The sequence below is a fragment of the Parambassis ranga genome, chromosome 9 (genome assembly GCF_900634625.1).
Source record: "Parambassis ranga chromosome 9, fParRan2.1, whole genome shotgun sequence".
Taxonomy (NCBI): domain Eukaryota; kingdom Metazoa; phylum Chordata; class Actinopteri; family Ambassidae; genus Parambassis; species Parambassis ranga.
In genome coordinates, this window is record NC_041030.1 from 22,593,890 (window position 1) to 22,609,400 (window position 15,511).

At 41.8% G+C, this 15,511-nt stretch overlaps 2 protein-coding genes across 6 annotated transcripts in view; both read right to left on the reverse strand.

The window, feature by feature from the left end:
* Window positions 1-15,511, reverse strand: part of fras1 (Fraser extracellular matrix complex subunit 1) — a 379,111-nt gene that overhangs the window by 64,435 nt on the left and 299,165 nt on the right. The gene's annotated exons all lie outside the window — the stretch shown is intronic.
* Window positions 327-3,731, reverse strand: LOC114442047 (uncharacterized). Of its 2 annotated transcripts, XM_028415315.1 has the most exons (7): window positions 2,806-3,731; window positions 2,411-2,497; window positions 2,257-2,304; window positions 1,806-1,856; window positions 1,212-1,262; window positions 1,061-1,093; window positions 327-543 (listed from the first exon to the last, which is right to left on the reverse strand). In XM_028415315.1, the coding sequence occupies exons 1-7, from the start codon at window positions 3,506-3,508 to the stop codon at window positions 431-433; spliced, it is 1,086 nt and encodes a 361-aa protein (XP_028271116.1). In that variant the 5' UTR covers window positions 3,509-3,731; the 3' UTR covers window positions 327-430. The 2 variants fall into 2 exon arrangements, with proteins under 2 accessions (XP_028271116.1, XP_028271117.1); XM_028415316.1 differs by lacking the exon at window positions 1,806-1,856.

Genomic DNA, 15,511 nt, shown 5'->3' on the forward strand with positions numbered 1-15,511 from the left:
ATACCATTAATGGAACATGGCTAAACACAAACACAAACGTGAAGGCATTGTCCATTGAAAGGACACACCTACTATATGTGGACAATTTGTTTTACACAACACACAATACGCCAGACTATGCATTGTGAAGACATACCTGATTTGTGAGGACACATTTTAACTGGCAATATAGCTCACATATATATATTACATATTTTATATAGTTAATACCTCTTTCATGATTACAGAGAATGTTTTTGTGATGCTACGAGACAAACACCAGTCAATGCACTGCAAGCCACATTTATTGCAGCAAAAACAATCATAAAACATCTTGGCTTGTACATTTTAAAACATTTAACAAAAAACTAAAAAAGTGCTGCAACATTATAGAACCAAATGTCTTTCACACCATTCACTGCTCCAACCTCGAGGAAGCTGGTGGATTGAGTTAGGGGTCATACCATCTGACGTGCCAACAGGCTACCTGGGCCTCTTCATCCCAACAGGAAAGTGTACTTAAAACAGATCTCCTTGCATTATTTCCCTTGGCATCCAGACTCACTACAAGAGAGGAAAAACAGATTGTCAAATGGTATTCACACAACAATCCCAACAAAAACAACCCCTGGAACTGGTTAACATATCACTTCATGAGTCTTCATGAGCATCGTGTCCATGACAGGACACCACAGAGGAAGTCACTGCGTTCCACTGCACACTTGAACAGCACCTCAACACTCCACAACACTACTCAGAATGTATTTTGTGAACAGAGGACATGGAGAAGCAGGAAGCTGAGCCTCACCTACCAGGGCTTGCATATCCTCACACTATTAGAATAATGGCCTGAGTCCTTTTTTCCAAGTTTTTCAGACAACACATAACTTCACCAAAAGCAGAGCATATGATATTTAGGCCAAATATTCATTTTGGTCAAAACATTACCTAGGCCATTCATTTAATAGGGTGACGATATGCTGTGCAATGACAAACATCACTGATTTTATCTTCACAGTTTGTAGACTAGTATTAAAACCCATTTAAAGTGTTTTGCTTCAGAAAAAACATGTTGTCTTACCAGTAGATGTGCTTTCAATGGCAGAGTCAATATCTGTATAGTGAAAAAAAAGATTAGGTATATGGATATAATAGCAAACAGTAATATTGCTTAGCCTACATGTAATGAATCAAACATCAAGGATGCTGGTGGACTGAGGTAGTGGTCATACCATCTGAGGTGCTTGGAGGTTCCTCAGCAGGCTGCCTGTCTCTCTTCATCCCTACAGAATAGAGTAGTTGAATGTTCATGTGATGATTTGTGTATTTCACAACAGACACTTCAACCTGTCACTACAGGTACAGGAATGGAACTATATTGTCACTTGCACAAAAAGTGCGGGCGAGATTACGTTTGGAATATAGCTTCCTGGCCGTGCAACTGTGCGCCACAATAGTGCTTGTTATGTTACAGGTATATCCCAATAAGCCATACCAGTGAGTTAGCATGTACAATGGCAGACCACTTGAACTTGCATGGCTAAAAGGAATGCATCTATTAACAAAAGTAGTTTAAATTCAACTCTCCTTGCTATGTCATGACAAAATGACTAATAACTGAACTGAAGTACTGGAAATGGAGACAAACAGACATACAGACAAGAGCAGCTGTAGCTCCTATGGCATGCCCTGTGATGACTCCTGCACTGCTGTATCCATCTAACAAACCCTGCCTGACTAACATTAAAATAGCGAGCAGCATTGCCTTGTCTACGTGTAATGAATCAAACATCAAGGAGGCTGGTGGATTGAAGTAGTGGTCATACCATCTGAGGTGCCTGGAGGTTCCTCAACAGGCTGCCTGTCTCTCTTCATCCCTACAGAATAAAGTAGTTGAATGTTCATGTGATGATTTGACCTGTCATTACAGGTACAGGACAACAATAATGACTATGATTGATTATGATTCAGGTATATCCCAATAAGCCATGCCATGCCAGTTAGCATGTACAATAGCAGACCACTTGAACTTGCATAGCTAAAAGGAATGCATCCATTAAAAATAATTTATATTCAAGTCTCCCTGCTATGTCATGATAAAATGACTAAAGACTGAACTGAAGTACTGGAAATGGAGACATACAGACAAGAGCAGCTGTAGCTCCTATGGCATGCCCTGTGATGACTCCTGCACTGCTGTATCCATCTAACAAACATCCATCTAACATTACTACATGTAATGAATCAAACATCAACGAGGATGCTTAGTCATATCACCTGAGGTTCCTGGACATTCCTGCTCATATTGGCTGGATCTTTTCATTCCTGTAGAATTAATAGTACGACTCAATAAAGTTCATGTAATATAAGCAGGTTTGTGCCAATTCAGTTATTAATATTTCTAGTTAAAAATATTTCTAGGCACACTTACCAACACTTGTATGTGAATGTATGAGGGGCTGCTGTTCATCAAACTCACTGTCTTCGCTTTGCTCAGAATCACTCAGGTTCATGTCATCTGACAAAAAATGAAGAAAATAAATAATAAAACATGAGAGAATTAAACAGCAAACATTGAGTTACAGCGATAAAACATTATGAATAATATTACAATGAAGATTAGCTTGTTGAGGTAAAAGGGACAGATGTTTTTTAAGTGGGGTTGTGTGAGGGACAAATGGCAGGCAGGCTGTGTGGAAAGCATAACATTCTAGAGGTTAGGTCATATTTTTGCTACAGTAAAAATATCTGTTAGCAATTCTTGTAAACCAAACTTTATGATCTACACAGATCTACACAGCTGAAAACAACTTTTAATAGCAATACCTTCAATGTCAATCTCTTCAAGTGATTTGCCTTGAAGATTTGTCAGGGACCCTTTCTCCAAGGCAAGAAGTAATTTTGATATTTTGGCCAGCTGCGTTGTAGCCTCTGGAAGCCTGTAATATTCTCTGTGGACACGAACGTCATGTCCTAAGAAGTCTGCAACTTGATCCAACTCATGATTTTTGAGGTTCAGGATTTGTGACAAAGTTGCAACATGCTTGCACAAGTGAGTTGACCTGAGGAGTTCAGGGTTCTGAGCGCCACACTCATTTGCATAAATCCTCAAACAGTCCTGTCCTCTATAAGAAGACAAACAATGGGGTCTTGCAAACAGGAATTCATTCTCTTCTGGGACTCCACACTCTGTTCTTTTGCTGATAAGATGTGTTAAGGCATCAACCATGTCTGGTGACAGCAGCACAGCAACTTTGCGCCCTCTTTTACCCCTAATTTCCACGCAACTGAAGTGGTTACAAAGTTTTTGTTCGAATTTTGTAAGGCCGCTGGCAACATCCTTATGCAAGGCAGTTGTGTCCCTTTCGAGGAAGCCTTTGAGTCTCATTTTTGCAACTTCTCCTCCACGTCTTCGGTTGAAGAGTATGATTTTTGCAAGGGCTGCTTTACAAAGTTCTCCATAGACTTGGGGTGATGGTGTCTTTCCTAAGTCTTCAGATGCTACCTTTGGTACCCTAGTCTTACACATAGCTGCTTTAGCTGAGTGTGTAAATATATGATTTGTAGAAAACTGCTTTGAATGGAAAATGTTCAATGTACTTTTATGTCTATGTAACTGAATTAGTGGAAATTGGTGAACCGAAAACCTTTGTCAACAAACACTAAATGTGATATATTATGCAGACTGAATAAAAAAATACTGTAATAATTATGAATTAATATTGGTACATCATGCATGAATGCATCATTTATTCAACAAAACTACTCACGTTTACATCTAATACCAGTCCACTTGATCGCAGCATAAGGTCCACCACACCTGGCACATTTGTCGAAGCTTGGTACAACTGAGGAGACCAAATCATGTTCACAGATCTGTTGGAAAAAACATAGTTATGAGAATATCATGATGAATATCAAAATTACACTTCATCTGATTTGATGAAAACACTTGCAATTCAAAAAACACTGCTTTTTGTGTGATGGAGAACATTAACAGAATGTAAATTGTGGAAATATAAAAGAAAATGTATATATTTTGCTATTATTTGTAAACGAACAAACAAAACATGTGAACTTTTCCATCCTCACCCAAAGAAATTCTGAACAGAAGGTTCAAAGGTTAAGTAGAAATTTTAGGTACTCAAATATTTCAAGCAATCAAGTATTTTTTATATAGTCACGACTTAAGCCACTAAATATATCATTAATGCGTTGTGCTATAACTTATGTACACATTCAGGGTACATTCCCTAAAGATAAAGACTGCTCTAACTGACAGTTTGACTTTAAAAGCCTTCGAAACATGTTTTCTGAATCATAATTGGGTTATGTTCGCCAATATCTATCAAATAAGCATACACATATAGTTCACATAAAGCAGATCACCCAAGGATTTTAAGTCTGAGATGCTAATTTTGAATGGATGGATGGATGTGTTTAGGATGTGTATACAAAATGTTACAGAGAAATATTGAATTTTTAAATTATTTACCTCATGAATGCTGCTGGCAGGAGAGGCAGGCGGGACAGGATCAGTCTCCTGTGGACTGTTCTGGGGACAGAAATGGACAAGCAATAAGCACCTAAACATCTGAAGTTGAACATTCAATCTGTAGTTATTTGTGTTGTGCAATAAACATATTATATACTGACAAAATGTCAATACACGTTATATTTTCCTCAAGAGTGAGAATTCATTTCAGCATAAACACTGACCAATTAAAAACATAGAGTTGATTGAGCTTGATTTTGTTCTTAAGCTGCACAATTACTGCCCACCCCACCACAATACACAGTAGACAGCAGCAGTAACTAGGAGGACACGATACACAAACTGGCTCTTCAGCCTTTCTAGCCTTATGGTGGAGGTCAGAACAACGCCCATCCCCCACAAACACAGTATATGACAGCAGCAGTAACTAGGAGGACACGATGCTCAAACTGGTCTAGCCTCATGGTGGAGGTCAGAAACCGCCCATCCCCCACAATACACAGTATGACAGCAGCTAGTAACTAGGAGGACATGATGCTCAAAACTGGTCTAGCCTTATGGTGGAGTCAGAACACCGCCCATTCCCCCACAATACACAGTATGACAGCAGCAGTAACTAGGAGGACATGATGCTCAAAACTGGTCTAGCCTCATGGTGGAGGTCAGAACACTGCCCATCCCCCACAATACACAGTAGACAGCAGCATACAGTGTTACAGAGAAATATAGAAGATTTTTAAACAGGACTTATCAATTATCAACTATTCAACCTCAGAATGCTGCTGGTAGGAGAGGCAGGTGGGACAGAATCAGTCTCCTGTGGACTGTTCTGGGGACAGAAATGGACAAAGTTAATCACTAAACAATCAAAGTTGAACATTCAAAGATACTTTTTGATGTGCAATAACAAAACAATTGTATACTGAGAGAATGACAGACATTACGCCTTGTCCAGATTTTTTCAGCCTTCAAATAAAATGACTAGTCACTACACAATTCAGTCAAATTATTTCATGCATTCCACGCGGCCTGGATCATTTCTCATGCGCGCTGCTTTATTCCCACATGTAAGATGTTTATAACGCGGATCAATAATGAAGTGCAAAGAAGCCGAGTAGTGAAACTCGTGCTGATGCACTACGAGTGTACTTTTCATCGCTTCACTCCGCGGCCCGTCTCTTTGCTTAGAAGACGCTTTAATGCTGCGTTTTTAAAAGAATAACATCAGCTGTAGATGCATCAGGAGGGATCTCTCTTACTAGCTGCTCACATGGAGCAAGAAAAGACACGGCAGACATGCTGGAGCGTCGGCACAACAACATCCCGTTTCAGCCGAGTTGTTCCGGTGAAAAAAGTGTTTCGGTTGGCCGCGTGTTATTAACTGACTTAAAGTTATGGTTAAAGTTTCCATTTAGCTGAACCTGGTCCAATAAGCACGTTAGGTTTAACTAGCTAGCGATGCAAAAAACAAACCTGGCAAGACTAGCTTGTTGAACTAGTGTAGCTGTGTGTCTGGAGTTAAAAGCCTTACCTGCGTGATCCTCGCCATGCCAGGTGAAACGAGTCCACGTGACGAGAGGGCAGAGACGTTCCTCAGAGAAGGGAGGGGGGGGGCTGCTGCCTCCATGTGTGTGTGTGTCGCAAAGGTTTTCCCCCGGGTCCTAAAGCCGGCCACCCGCGCTCCGGACAGATATAACCTTTTTATTGTTATTAAGTAAGTGTACTCAACAAATCAATGAGTGGATGAGCCAGAAACTTTCTCCAGCTCAATGCAGATTAGACAGAAGTGCTTGTTTTTGGCCCCAAAAATGAAAGCTCTTAGATCAGACCTGAATTTTAACAACCATATAAAAGCTATTACTATGTTGGCCTATTACCACCTGAAAAACATTGTTAGGATCAAAGGCTTTCTGTCCAAACAAGACACAGAAAAACATATTCACGCATTCATTTTCAGTAGGATTATTATAATGGCATTCCACAGGTCTTAACAAAAAATCAATCAGGCAGCTACAGCTGGTCCAAAACGCTGCTGCCCGAGTTTCTGACTAACACCAGGAAACTGGACCACATCACACCTGTACTCAGATCACTGCACTGGCTTCCTGTGAGTCAAAGGATACATTTTAAAATTTACTCTTGGCTTACAAAGCACTAAATGGTCTTGGACCAAAATACATTGTGGATTTGTTGGTTCCCTATGAGCATCCAGACCCCTGAGATCATCAGGGACAGGCCTACTGTCTTCAACCTCAGTCTGCAGCTGGGGAGAGTGCCTACCCTGTGGAAAACATCCTGTGTTGTTCCAGTCCAAAGAGAAATGCCCTCAGGAGCTGAACGACTACAGACACGGTGGCACTCACATCACAGCTGATGAAGACAATGGAGCGGCTCATCCTCGACTCCTCAAGCCCCCAAGTGCATCAGGCTCAGGACCCGCTACAGTTTGCCTACTGGGCAGGTGTGGGTGTGGGAGGACGCCATTCTCTACCTCCTACACCGTGTTCAAGCACATCTGGACAAAGGGAGGGGCACAGTGAGGATTCTTTTCTTGGACTTCTCAAGTGCCTTCACCCACCATCCAGCCCCTGTCGCTACTGGACAAAATGATGGGAAGATGTCTGTGGACCACTACTGGTGTCTGGGATTGCTGACTACTCACGGCTAGACCGCAGTACGTCAGGCTAAAGGACACCACATCAGACACTGTCAATCAGCAGCACTGGAGCTTCCCCAGGGGGACGGTGCTGGGATCCCCCTCCTCTTCACCCTTTACACCTCAGACTTCTGCTACAACTCAGAACTGTGTCACATCCAGAAGTTTGCAGAAGACACAGCCATCGTGGCTGTATCAGGGATGATGGAGAGGATGAGTACAGAAGTGTAGTCAGTGACTTTGTCACCTGGAGTCAGGTGAACCATCTCCAGCTTAACACCTCAAAGACTAAGGAGCTGGTCATCGACTTCAGGAGTCCAGCCCACAGCCACGTCCAGTGACCATCAGGGACGACGAGGTGGAGATTGTAGGCAGCTACAAGTACCCTCGGGTTGTGGCTGGACAACAAGCTGGACTGGACATGCTGTACAGATCACCTGTACAAGAAGGGCCAGAGCCGTCTGTACTTCCTGAAGACTGGGAGCCTTCAACATCTGCAGGAAACTCCTTTGGATGTGCTACCAGTCTGTGGTGGCCAGTACACTTTTTTATGCTGTTGTCTGTTGGGGGGGGTAACATGAACAAAGGTGTGCTAACAGGCTGGACAGACTTATCAGGCGGGCTGGCTCTGTGGTCAGCATGAAGCTGACTCCCTGGTGACAGTGGCAGAGAGAGGAGAACACTAAGAAAACTCCTGGCTATTGTGGACGATGCCAGTGATCCTCTGCACACTGTCATCAGCGCTCAGAGGAGCCTGAACAGTCAACAGGCTGCTCCTCCCCAAGAGCAGGACCAAACAGACTCAGAGACTCCTTTGTCCCCTGATCAATCAACTCTAAACTCTGGCTTTTGGCAGGAGGGGGGAGAGAAGGAGGGAGGAGCACAGCCGCTGATACAACACACCTGCAATAATTTACCATGTGCAATAATCCATCTGTACCATCTATGCTGCTGTGCAATTGTTGGTACAGAATTCCTCTTATCTTTATTTTTTTACTGTACTATGTTCTACTTTCTATTCTACTTAACTCTTGCTCTGTCGGTGTGTATTGCTGCTGGTAACCAAATTTCCCTGAGGATACATCTATTCTCTTCTATTCTATTCTATCTATTCTATTCTATTCTATTCTACTATGTGTACCCAGGGTCAGGCCAAACTAAGTGAAGCAGGGTTCAGTTATTCTGCCCCTCACCTGTGGAACATCTTCCTGAATACCTGAGGTCCTGCTCAAACAGTCACTTTATTTAAATCAGGCCTGTTTACTGCAGCATTCTCTTCAATTTCATTGTATTCATGGTTCCTAACTGAACTTTTCTCATTTAATCTTTCCCACTTAATCTTTATGATTTTAATTTCTAAGTTGTTTGTTTTAAAATGTTATTTTTTTATTCTGTGATCTTAATGTCTTCTGTAAAGCACTCTGAATTGCCTTTTGTATGAATGGTGCTATATAAATAACCGTGCCTTGCCTATTGCTATTGACCCTCTGGTATTCCTTGAATTAGGGTGACTGTATGAATTAGGGGGACTGTGTATCCATCAGCCAATCAAAACCTGCGAAATATACACTTGTGTGAATAATTAATTAGGTGGTGTACTACCCGGACCCACCGGCAGGGGCGCTATGTTGATACACAGATTATACACAAAATCATGAAAAATGTGTAATAGAAGGACTTTTTGCTGAAAATTAGTATATGGGCTTTCTAAGCCAATAGAAACACATCTACGCTGTTAGAATTAGGCGGCACCTGGCCCTGTCTGACTAATTCAAAATGTCTGCCTAGTGTCGGGGTGTATTCATACCAATTGTCCGTTTAATACACAAAACCAACACACACACACACACACACACACATAAACACAAAGCTTCTCCCCCTGTAATAACAGTTTACAGAGCAACATTGTACAGCCACATAATAGCCATGTTATAATTTGCTCTAACAACTCTAATTATGCCTCTTATTGATTCAGGCACACATTTTAATAGGAGCAGCCACACCTCCTGTATTACCAGCCATTGAAGGTGTTCAATGGTGAACATTTGAAGCTTCTCCTCCTCTTCATCCCACATGGATGTGTCCCTGACAGTGTAATTTGTCGCTCCGATTCTGAGGCCACTGTAAACATCACCCAACAACAGTCATTTTAGCACTCAGAGAGACCTTGTTTCTCAGTCAACCCCCCCCCCCCCACCACCACCACACAACTACCTCCCCTCCCAGCAGTACAGTAGCAAAGCAGACCAGGAGCGAGAGAGAGAGAGAACCCCAATAAAAGCTAGTTTATTGTTGACTGCTCCCAAGTGGGTCAATCTCAGTGTTTTTCAGTGACGGCTCACCTCATTTTGTTTTTAATTGCGGTGGTGATACAGCGTCAAGAGGAGCAGCTGTGGAGGAGTCCGTTTCCCTTTCTTTTCTTTTGTTTGTTTTCCTGTGGAGTATATCAGCCTGTAACACCCATCACTCTACTCTGTCTCTGCATGCTATCGATTGATTAATTGACTGTTTTTCAAAGAAAAGACCTCTTACACTGTTGAAAGAGGTCAGTCAGTGGACTAGACACAGTCTAGGGTAATGTGGCCTGCTGAACTCAGGCATGTATCTTAAAAACATCTGACAACTTATGAATTATGAACATTGTGACATAGACTGCTGCATTTCCTATATTGTGCGTAGATTCCAGAAAAGTTAAGATTCTTTTTGAGCATTCTTTAGAAATTCTTTTGTGGTTTTCCTCTTAATAGAAGTGCCACATATAGTTGTTATGATATGCGTACTAAACTGTAGCATATTTTCTAGTAATGGTAAATGGTCTGTAATGTGTGTACATTACAGGAGCAGCTTCAGGTTAAGTGTCTTAAAAGATGAAGGATCATGGCATCACCAGTGTGACACTATGATACTGAAAGATGTGCTCAAAACTAGTACATTAAAAGTTAACTTAGTGCCATCGGTTGTGTGTGTGTGTGAACGTGCCGTGGCTTAATAAAGGTTGGGAAACACTGGACTAGGTGTAGTTATATTGATGTAAATTCAACTAAACTTCATTTTTCTACATTTTTCTTAGATATTTATTAGAATTTAATACTAATTTCACCACATATAATAGCCTTATTATTATTCTTTTATCAACTCTAAACTTTGTGAACATGGCGCAAATGTTGTCTTTTTAATTTACTCTTTTTCCATTTTCACTGCAGATTCTGCATAGCCCTCGCCTTCGCCCTCGCCCTCCCTATCTCCCGCTTGTCTGTGAACCTTTTCTTCATACCTTTACAAGCCATTTCCTTCCCTCTGTTTGCCTTTTGCCCTTCAACCCTTCATTTGTTTAGACCTCCTGTCCTTGCTCCAGCGGCCCTTTAAAACCCTGCCCTTCACGCGCCCTCTCTCTTCCATTCCTGCCATAACTCATTTTCAATACACCAGCAAGAAGAAAAAAAAAAAAAGAGCACAGATAAAACACAGGTCACCTCCAAAGTACTTGGCGTGGTTATGGTGAATTTGCCATCAGAGCAAGTGTTTTATTAGGATTTTTGACAACGAAGTCTCCTCAAACCGTTGCATTAAAGCTCTAATACTACATTCTGCCGTTGTCTTCTGAAGGACCGCATATAAAAAAGTGCTGAGTGGGAAGTGCAAATTGGATCCATTTTCAGGACTATGGAGATGTCTTGGCACTTGGAGGTAATGTGCACATTTTACCCATTGCAGAGGCTGCATGAATGCCTCTTTGACCTTAACAAAGTGACACAAAATCAGAGTTTCTTTACACAAAAATAGAACATGAGTTGCAGTTAAATGATTGTAACTGCAGAGTAAATGTTCTTTAAAATGCCATCTTGTAGACACCAGTTGGTAATGAGTTCAATCACAACATGCTAAAGCTCACATCATCATCATCTAACTGTTTTGAACAGCAACTTTAAGCATGTATTTCACTGAACTGAGACTTAAACTGTTCTCACTTTAATTAATGATGAGTACACTCTCCTCAACAGAGCATACCACAAATATTAGTATCTGTATATATTCAATATATATTGGTCAACTTTTTAACTGGGCAAATTGCAAAAAATGTTAAGGCAGCTAAAATTACAGCCCTACCAATATATCAGTCTGCTGGTATCACTGACTGGTATTGGCATGTCACAGGTATCGGTATGTATTGTCCAATTTTGATAGAAAATATGACAGGAAAACATTTACCTAGGTATGCACTCCCAGCACTTTCTGCAGCACATGTAGCAGTGTTAGCGCCGTGGCTGAGCAGATGATGCTGACACTGTGTAATGTGGAATGTAATACAACAACAATACACAACAATAACCATATTCCTGCCAACTATTTAGCGAGGTAGAAAGGTAGAAAGCCAGCTAGACTTTGTTAGGCTACTTTACATCATATTTAGGGCCCAAGCACAAAATGTGCAAGAGCCCTATTGAAACGCAAGAGGTTATTATTATAGTTGCCTCATTTTCTTCCGCGTCATTCAGCGCAAATTTGACCTCCTGAACGTGCTCGAAAACTCACCAAAATTGGCACACAGGTATGCGAAAAATGGCTAAACTAAAAAACTGAACTGAAAATGGCTCTGCAGCGCCCCCTACAATTTGAAAATATTCTGCATAGCTGCAACGGCAAACACCAGGGAGACAGGACTTTCAAAATAAAACAGGAAACAGGACAGACCTAAAGTAACATCACAAAGACACACAGAAACAGGACAACACAGGGAACACCAGGAACAGAGAAAACGAGAACTAAATTACATAATAACTAAAACTCTAAAATTATGACACCAATCTTCTTAACCTGTGAGGATTAATAAATTATTCAAATTCAGATTATAGAACTGGTCAGTAAATAAATCAATCTAATCATAATAAAACAATGTTATTGTTTTTTTAAAAAAATCTATTTAACTAAATCTATTTATTAAGTTTTTTCTTCATTTTTCTCTGATTAGATTGTCAGATATGCCCTCACCTCACACCAGCCTGTTGCAGCAGTCTGTTTTTGATTGAGCCAGCTGAGCAAAGCCTTAACTCATGGTTTAGTTTGCAGCATAAGTTTACCATGGTGATTTAAGTCAAGAGAGAGCCACTTCCATGATCCTGCTCACTCTGACTTTAAGCTCAACAGACCTTGCTAACTTCTCACTTTGTGCTACAAGCCCAGTTTAACTCATCTGACAACATTTGATATTTTTGTTATTATTAAACACACATTTTCTGCTTTTCTTGTTTTCATGTTGTGTCGCATCTTTCGACCCATGTGGTTTACAAAAAGCGTCTCACTCTTGCTGACCAAACACACGTTCTGTTGAGTTTACAGTGTTTGTTTGACTCTTATGAGGCAGCACAGGATTGAATGCCCAACACTGTGTTTTCATTTTCAGCCCAATTTTCTGTTAAGCAGTCACAAATTTGGCAAATGGTTGCTGTTTCTTGACTTTTTGCACTGCTGCCTTTGTTTTGCTCCCGCTCACGGAGCTGTGAGATTGTTTTAGCAGTAGCGAGGTGTTGTTCTTCCCTCCCCTCCCACTGGGTGCGAGCTTACCCAATAAATGCCAGCCAGCCCAGGTGTGAAGTGTGGCTTTGGCTTGTTGTGCTGGCTAGCAAAAAAAAGCCTGCTGTGTGTGCATGTGCGCGGACGTGTGTGTTTGCGTTTTCTTCGTCAGTGTTCCTTGACAACTTAGTGCTGTTTTTGCTGTTTGCAGAGAAGTGTTGGAGGTCACAGAAGCCAAGTGGATGGAGTAAGAAGAAAGAAGGCGGGGGAGAGAGAGAGAGTAACCAATACCGGCTGGCTTTTTTTTTTGTTTAGCACTTCACAGCGAGGCCTCATGAATACATGCAACTAGAGTTTATTGTGTGATGCCACAGAAATGAGTAAAAAAGGTGCACAAATGTCTGTGTACGCTCAAGGCCAAAAATGAATCCTTACACACACATACACTACTCACAGTATAAAAAGTTGATAATACACACACACACACACATTTTTCCCTTGGCTACAGGCGGGGAATTGAGCCCCTGTTTAATTTTCAGCCTCCCTGTGAAGTTTGCAAAGGGTGCCAGGACTGATGACATACAGGTATCATCACCAGCAGAGAGGATCAGATGCAGCAGTAGTGGGCTGCCCGCCACATCCAACCGTCACAGCACCCAGCAGTCCTGGGTGACAACAAGACACGACCCAGCGCCCGCAGCATGCTCTCAAAGCAGCCAGGAGTGAAAGGGGGACGGACTGAGAAACCCCAGGGTAAAAGACGGTATGATGAGGAGGGGGTTAAGATAAAGATGGAGGAGATCTTAGTGAAGGCAGAATAGATAAAAATCAACTGATCCACACAGGTGTCAGAGGTGGAAATCAACAGTTGTCTTAAAAACAACTTTGGTACATGATTAGAGAAGCAAAGAATAAAACTCTGTGATTTACTTTGGCCACTACACAAGGTGGAACTCAATATATTAAAATACATACATCACCGATCAGGAAAATCAAATACACTGAGCTACATGTGCAAGAAATGAGTAAAAATAAGTGTGACTGATGATCTGTACTGACAACTGATATCTGCCTATCACAGCTACATTGGTGTATATAGGCTGATAACATGTTTCAGTTCCATTGTTGTCGATACTCAGAGCACTGTCTGTAACACATGTAGCAGTGTTAGCATCACGTGGTGGTGCACCAACACAACGTTTTCACTGTAAGTTGTTTTTGAAATACCATTTTTCCTTTTCAATATGTCATTGGCAGCTACAGTCAATATCAATATTGGCATTTTTTATGGCAAAATAATGATATCAGTGTCACGTGCTAGCTAATGTGCTAAAAAGTGACATCAAGAGGTCTCTGACAGTCAGAATGTGTCACCAGACTAAGATGTGAGGAGCAGCAGCTGCATGCTCCGTTCTTTACTTTCATCAGTGTAAAAGCTTGAGGAAACCTCTAAGTCTGGCATTGTGTTGGCCCCTCCATCCACCCTGACCTCCACCCTTTAAATGTCACAACACCTGCAGCTCCTTGAGAGTGTTGTCATTTAAATGTGAACAGATTCTGAAATGATTAAAGCTTCTGTTTTTCTATGATGCTAGTGAAACAGCTGTGACTATAATCTTATTTGTTTCCAGCTACAATTAGCATCATCTCATTGAACTCAAATTCCCAAACCAAGTAGGGGAATTAATTTGTTTTATGGTCAAATGACAAAGAATCAGATCGAAAAAGATCTTCAACCCTCCATGGCCAGCAGAGGGCCCAGCTTCAACCGCCTGTCTGTCAGTCAGTGGGTGGATAAACACTCTCTCCCCTCCACACCCCTGCCCCACTCTAATGACACTCCATCTTTAATCCCTCCACCCTTCCCTCCTCCTTGAACTTTATCACCTATTAACTGCAGACCAAGTAAATCCCACATGTAAAAAAAAGAAAAGAAAAGTAAGGCAATACACACAAACACACACTCCTTCCTCCCAGTCTATAGCCAGTGGGCAGGCACGTAGGTGCCCTTGCTGTATGACATGATGGGGCAAAAAACAGTTATTTCCCACTACACGGCTTTTCAAATTGAGTCTTATCCACCATCGCCATCACGGTTCTTTCTCCCGCTCGCTCTATTTCCTCTCTCTGACTGGCCAACCTTTCCACCCTGCGCCATCCATCCAACACCCCCGTCTCAGCAACCCCTTTTTCCTTAAACCATGCTGTCATCAGCGTTTGAGCAGGATTAGTCACGGAAGGGGAGGGTGACGGGGGCTGACCTGTGAGATGGGACGGGCTGATGGCACCCGCGTGGTAGGGTCAGACGTTACGAGGCCTGGAACGGGTGGGCTATGATGGCGCGTGCTTAACCTCAGCTCTTCAAGCTAGTTATATGAGGGATGCCGGCTGTGAGAGATCACGATAAATATGTTTTGTGGAAGGTGAGGATCATTTTAAGGTGAGTTACAGGGGCTTAGATGAGGGCTGGAGTTGAGTAAGTTTGCTTGCTTTGATGTGGGGTTAGGTTGCAGCCGGACCTGTCTGAGTTATATATGCTACCTTCAGCACCTATGTGTTATTAGTTGAAGAAACAAGATGACAGTTGGCTGAAAGTAGTGAGGTGGAGCTGAGAAATTGTCTCTTAGGCATCTGTGTGTGTTTGTGTGTGACTGACCTGAATGGATGGCATTGGTGCTCATTATGTGAGCAGACAGTGTTCAGACAGTATGATCAGATTGTAATTTAACCCTCTCTGCAGTGAAATGGTGTCTAAGAAGAAAACTCCTGTGATCCTCTGAACAGCTATGGTAGAGTCAAGTAGAAAATTGGTGCTAATTGAAAGGTGCTAGAGATTAGGACACAATCTAGATGGACCAAGATGAAACTTA